This window comes from Aethalodelphis obliquidens, unplaced genomic scaffold (genome assembly GCF_003676395.1).
Source record: "Aethalodelphis obliquidens isolate GAN/ISIS:26980383/991018 unplaced genomic scaffold, ASM367639v1 scaffold116, whole genome shotgun sequence".
Lineage (NCBI taxonomy): Eukaryota > Metazoa > Chordata > Mammalia > Artiodactyla > Delphinidae > Aethalodelphis > Aethalodelphis obliquidens.
Window position 1 is genome coordinate 2,101,613 of NW_020838060.1, and position 6,551 is coordinate 2,108,163.

A 6,551-nucleotide genomic window follows, 5' to 3' on the forward strand; every position below is an offset into this window, starting at 1 on the left:
GTGGTGCTCCCTTCATTTGGCTAATGGAGCACAAACATAGACATAATATTGTTTGAGACTAGTTAGAAAAATGAGCTTGCTGGTTGCTTTTCACTCAGTCCCTGTGTACATTGCAGATCTTTTTTTTTTTTTTCGGTACGCGGGCCTCTCACTGTTGTGGCCTCTCCCGTTGCGGAGCACAGGCTCCGGACACGCAGGCTCAGCGACCATGGCTCACAGGCCCAGCTGCTCCGTGACATGTGGGATCTTCCCGGGCCAGGGCATGAACCCGTGTCCCCTGCATCGGCAGGCGGACTCTCAACCACTGCGCCACCAGGGAAGCCCCATTGCAGATCATTTTAACTTTGACAGGTAATTTAGGTTTAGCTTAATTTATTTAACTAAAAGTCAAAGCAAAGCAGCTTTTATAAGTGGTTTTATAAAACCACTAAACTCAGAGTTGGGGACTTGAGGTATTTGGTATGGATTATTTCTGTGATAGAATCATCTGCAAAATGCAAACAGTGGACTAGATATTGTCTAATATTCCTACTGGTCTGATATCATGGAGAAGGAAAACTTGGGGTATGATTCTCACAGAGAGATATTCCTTTTAATGGTAGAAGCTTGTTCACAGTTTTACTAAAATTATTAAATCTCCTGCCTAGTCATAAAATATATGAATATATGTTTTCTTTCCAGGACAGGAGACGATTTTCTTTATCGCTTTTCCTTTGTCAAGAAACTTCAGCATGGTTTTTCTGCTCTCATTAGTTTCCATTGGAAAATATCTCTTTGTATCTTTGTAAGAAGGACCTATGATCAGTATTTTGTTCCCTGATCTTGGTTTGACTTTGCTAATAGCCACTGGGTTGATGTTTTTTGTTTTCTTTTTTTTTGCGGTACGCGGGCCTCTCACTGTTGTAGCCTCTCCCGTTGCGGAGCACAGGCTCCGGACGCACAGGCTCAGCGGCCATGGCTCACAGGCCCAGCTGCTCCGCGGCACCTGGGATCCTCCCAGACTGGGGCACGAACCCGTATCCCCTGCACCGGCAGGCGGACTCCCAACCACTGCGCCACCAGGGAAGCCCCGAGTTGATGTTTTGTAATAATTATGATGCTATCTATGATTGAGCTAAGCCTTTTTTCATCCTGATGGTGACTACATGGAACAATGACTATGTTGGAGAATGATATAGGATTTGATTAAATTTTTTCTTCTTTGGACTCCTTATTTCTTTTGCATGGTGAACATCTGCCATTTGGACATATAGTTTTCAGTGACAGAGGAAAATATGTCATTCTTACTATGGGGAGATAAGTCTTTTTGGGTCTATGAGAAGCATGGAAGAGACACAGTATGATATATGATCAATTTTTTATTTTCAGTTTTCATGCAGTTCAATTTTTGTGGATTCTATGTGCCCAAGGTGATTAATGAATGAAGAATAATACAGAGTTCCAATAGAAGGATAATAGAGGCAAGTGTGATGACCCTTAATATTAATATAGCAGCTTTGGCTGACAGAACAGTGATTTTATACTATTGGTTCCTTTGATTTTTTTTTTTTTTTTTACAAATATTAATGTACCAATCTGGAGAGGTTCTGAAACTTAACCTCTCAAAAGAAAAATCCTTACTTAACCCCAACCTCCCCAAATACTTATGGTTTTCCAAATTTAGCACTCCATGATATTGCTTTCTCCCATTAACCAGTTCCTAACTATAAAGTTCAAAGCTTCCTATAGAATGAAAAGAAACTATCACCAATGTAAAGAAATAGTGTAACTAATTTTTAAAAAAATGACAAGAAAAGATAACCTCACTGAAAGTATAATGAACATTTTCTTGACTCAAAGTTGTCTTGGTCATTCTCCAATTCTTTGGGTTAATACTTTATTTAATAGTTTCTCACTCATAATAATAGTGTCTATGTGACTGTCCAAACCTCAACCGTTTTGAAATATAATTTGAATGGCCATATGTTGCAGGGTGTCTGTTACTGCCTGTTATATTGGATCCCATAAATGCTCCTATATTCAAATCTGTCCCTGGCTCCCATATGGCTGGAATCATGACTGACACTTCCATCCTGAGAATGACCAAACCCTGACTGTCCATAGTCATAATCTGCACTGCCATAGCTGCCATGTCTCCAACCTTGATCTGAACCATGACTTTGGTTCCTTGAATAGAATGCAGACCATCCTTGGGTGGTCAAAGGCTGTCTACCTGAATCTCCTGAATGTCCTTCTGTGTTGCTAGCCTGACTGATATTTGATTCCTTGTGTCTGCCGCTACCAGAAATAGTTGAGGTATGTCCATGTCTAGTTCCAGAGTGTCTGGAGCTGTCTCTTTCCTGCTCGTGGTGGTGCCCCTGTCTCTGAGTAGTGCTGGACCCTGACTTGCTGTGGCCAGATTCACTCTTCTTGTGTGTGTCTGTCCTACCTTGATGTGACTCTGAGTGCCTAGAGCTGTCCCCTGACTGGCCATGGGAAGACCCATGTTGGTTTCTTGAGCTGGACCCAGACCTTCCATGAGTGGTCACAGAATGTCTACCTGAATCACCTGACTGCCCTTCACCGTCGCTGGACCAACCAACACTGGATTCCCTGTGTCTATTGCTTCCAGATCCAGTTGAGGTGTGTCCATGTCCAGTTCCAGAGTATCTGGAGCTGTCTCTTTCCTGCTCATGGTGGTGCCCCTGTCTTTGAGTAGTGCTGGACCCTGACTTGCTGTGGCCAGATTCACTCTTCCTGTATGCTGATCTCCCTTGATGTGACTCTGAGTGCCTAGAGCTGTCTCCTGACCGGCCATGGGAAGAACCATGTTGGTTTCTTGAGCTGGACCCAGACCCTCCATGAGTGGTCACAGAATGTCTACCTGAATCACCTGACTGCTCTTCACCGTCGCTGGACCAACCAACACTGGATTCCCTGTGTCTATTGCTTCCAGATCCAGTTGAGGTATGTCCATGTCCAGTTCCAGAGTATCTGGATCTGTCTCTTTTCTGCTCATGGTGGTGCCCCTGTCTTTGAGTAGTGCTGGACCCTGACTTGCCGTGGCCAGATTCACTCTTCCTGTATGCTGATCTCCCTTGATGTGACTCTGAGTGCCTAGAGCTGTCTCCTGACCAGCCATGGGAACACCCATGTTGGTTTCTTGACCTGGACCCAGACCTTCCATGAGTGGTCACAGAATGTCTACCTGAATCTTCTGACTGTCCTTCACTGTCACTGGACTGACCAACACTGGATTCCCTCTGCTTACTTTTTCTGGATCCAGTTGAGGCGTGTCCATGTCCAATTCCAGAGTGTCTTGAGTTGTCTTTTTCCTGCTCATGGTGGTGCCCCTGTCTTTGCTTAGTGCTAGATCCTGACTCTCCATGGACAGATTCACTCTTCCTGTGTGTGTCTGTCCTCCTTTGATGCGACTCTGAGTGCCTAGAGCTGTCTCCTGACCGGCCATGGGAAGACCCATGTTGGTTTCTTGAGCTTGACCCAGACCTTCCATGAGTGGTCACAGAATGTCTATGTGAATCTTCTGACTGTCCTTCGCTGTCACTGGACTGACCAACACTGGATTCCCTGTCTTTCCCACTTCTGGATCCATCTGAGGTGTGTCCATGTCCAGTTCCAGAGTGTCTGGAGCTGTCTCTTTCCTGCTCGTGGTGGTGCCCCTGTCTCTGAGTAGTGCTGGACCCTGACTTGCTGTGGCCAGATTCACTCTTCTTGTGTGTGTCTGTCCTACCTTGATGTGACTCTGAGTGCCTAGAGCTGTCTCTTGACTGGCCTTGGGAAGATCCATGTTGGTTCTTTGAGCTGGACCCAGACCTTCCATGAGTGGTCACAGAATATCTACCTGAATTTCCTGACTGTATTTCGCTGTCACTGGACTGACCAACACTGGATTCCCTGTGCCTACTGCTTCCGGATCCAGTTGAGGCGTGTCCATGTCCAGTTCCAGAGGGTCTGGAGCTGTCTTTTTCCTGCTCATGTTGGCGCCCCTGTCTTTGCGTAGTGCTGGATCCTGACTTTCCATGGACAGATTCACTCTTCCTGTGTGTGTCTGTCCTCCCTTGATGTGACTCTGAGTGCTTAGGGCTGTCTCCTGACTGGTCGTGGGAAGACCCATGTTGGTTCCTTGAGCTGGATGGCGACCTTCCATGAGTGATCACTGGTTGTCTACCTGAATCTTGTGAATGTTCTTTGCTGTCGCTGCCCTTACTGATACTGGAAACCTGCTGTGTACTGCAACCGGACTGAAAATCCATAGTCACAGTTTCTTCACAAACTTGATATGAGCCCTTAGGCTCTGATCCTATCCATTTTTCACATCCTCTATCTTTATTTTCGTAACCACGTTCTTCTTCTTTTCCTTCATATTCCCTGATGGGGCTAACACTTGACGTGTGACTTCTTTCTTTTAGTTCAGTAGAACTCGCTCTCCTTTTCTTTTCCCTACTTGATTCATGACGTTTCTTCCCAGATCTATTTCTGTGTCTTCCTTCCCTTCCAGAACTAGACCCATGTCTGCTTCTTCCTTCTTCCTCTTCCTCTGTTCTATCTTCTTTCTTTCCATCACTTCTTGAATGACTGGACTTTCTTTCTCTTTCTTCTTTACCCTCTTCTTCTGTATCATCTTCATAATGGTATCTATTCTTTTTCTGCTTTTTCCCTAATGTCTTGAAATTCGGTCTCTGGGTATAATAATATGCTTGAGCCAACTTGAATACCATCAGGAAAAACTCTGTAAAGTCTATTTTATGGTTGTGATCTACATCGAGGATATGCATGAAAACATCAGCAGTATCTGGGTCATCTGGATTCTGTATACAAGGAAGACAGAGAGGGAAAATCCATGAGACTGACTCAAATGGGTAATTAAATAATTAAAGTTAACTTAGGGAATGTGAATTCTTGGTACAGGAAAGTAGAACCTAATTTTTTCTTTAATAATATTTATCTTATCCTGACTCAGCAGGGAGCTGTTGGTACTGTCCTAAAAAAAAATAAATCTTGGGCTTCCCTGGTGGCGCAGTGGTTGAGAGTCTACCTGCCGATGCAGGGGACGCGGGTTCGTGTCCCGGTCCGGGAAGATCCCACATGCCGCGGAGCGGCTCGGCCCGTGAGCCATGGCCGCTGAGCCTGCGTGTCCGGAGCCTGTGCTCCGCAATGGGAGAGGCCACAACAGTGAGAGGACTGCGTACCGCAAAAAAAATAAATAAATAAAAAATGAAAAATAAATCTTAAACACTAGTATGGTGACACAAAAAATTTGATGGGGCAAGTTCTTTTTACTTCTTCAAATGTCAGTATTTTATAAATTCCTTAACTGAATTGTCTTTTAGTTGTACCCTCTTTACATTCTTGAAATTAGGGGGAATATTACAATGAATTAACTAACTGTTTTTCACTTATTTGTCACTAAATATTTATATATATTTTTTCACAGTGTGTGTGTGTGTGTGTGTGTGTGTGTAGTATATATAGAGATATAAAGAATTTGAACAAATTATATCTGTTTTGAAATAAGATTACATTTGTTCCTCTTCCAAAAGAAACAACTCATAAAGATTTCACAGTAATATTTTGACAGATTGTTTGATGCAGAACAAAAATGATACACCCTTTAATGCTGGCAAATATCTTTTACCTTCAGGATTGGCTGAAACTCTGCTTCCAGAAGTTCCTTCAGCTCTTTTGCACTCAATGTGTCAGTCTCCTTATCTGTTTTTGAATATTCGTGAAATAGTTTGATGATGGCAGTGATGTTTTCCAGGAGAGTAGACATCTTTTGGAAGTATAGGTGAACCTAGAAAAAAATTAAAATGTACTTTTCTTATATTTATTTTATTTTGTAGGTCATATCAGTTATTGTGATGAATTTCCACATTTATAAACCTACATCTTTCCCTATGTAGTCCAGCTTTAAAAATGGAAGATGGCCACGAAAAACTTCTATCTATTATCTACATGGTGAATATTAACACAGAGTTTGACTGAACTACTTACTAAAAAATGCCAACATTTTGGCCTTGAACTCATTCACAGCAGGATTTAGACACTCTCACAGACCTTAGTGTGCTGTACATAAGACACCCTTTTCTGATCTGGCCATTGTCCATAACAGGATTTTAGAAAGGCTACTCGTCAGAAGCAGGAAAATTTACTCATACCAATTTGCTAAAAATCCGTTCTCCAAAAGCTAATTTGCTAAATGTATGTTGAGAGACTATTTTCTGCAAGCCAGTTTGTCAAATGGCTGAGACAGTCAATGAACAAACATCCTTTCAGTTTACCTTTTTTTTTTTTTTGGTTTTGATTGGATAGAATGGCTTAATACCTTTTCAATATTATAAAAAAGGTTTGATTGGATCAAATGGCTTTAATAAATTTTCAGTATTATAAGAAATATTTTCATTGCAGAACTGTTTACAGTAGCCAGGACATGGAAGCAACCTAAATGTCCACCAACAGAGGCATAGATAAAGAAGATGTGGTGTATATACACAATGGAATATTACTCAGCAATAAAAAAGAACAAAATAATGGCATTTTCAGCAACATGG

At 42.5% G+C, this 6,551-nt stretch overlaps 1 protein-coding gene across 1 annotated transcript; it reads right to left on the bottom strand.

The window, feature by feature from the left end:
- Window positions 1–1,074: 1,074 nt before the first annotated feature.
- On the bottom strand, window positions 1,075–6,049 carry LOC113615387 (filaggrin-like). Its single transcript, XM_027097739.1, has 2 exons — window positions 5,636–6,049; window positions 1,075–4,808 (listed from the first exon to the last, which is right to left on the bottom strand). The coding sequence occupies exons 1-2, from the start codon at window positions 5,771–5,773 to the stop codon at window positions 1,980–1,982; spliced, it is 2,967 nt and encodes a 988-aa protein (XP_026953540.1). The 5' UTR covers window positions 5,774–6,049; the 3' UTR covers window positions 1,075–1,979.
- Window positions 6,050–6,551: the final 502 nt, after the last annotated feature.

What these genes read in the sequence shown, in the direction of transcription:
- LOC113615387 (XM_027097739.1), bottom strand. Translation starts at nt 5,773, where the DNA reads ATGTCTACTCTCCTGGAAAACATCACTGCCATCATCAAACTATTTCAC. An exon ending in AGTTTCAGCCAATCCTGAAG is followed by an intron (nt 4,809 to 5,635) that starts GTAAAAGATATT and finishes CCTTGTATACAG; the next exon opens with AATCCAGATGACCCAGATAC.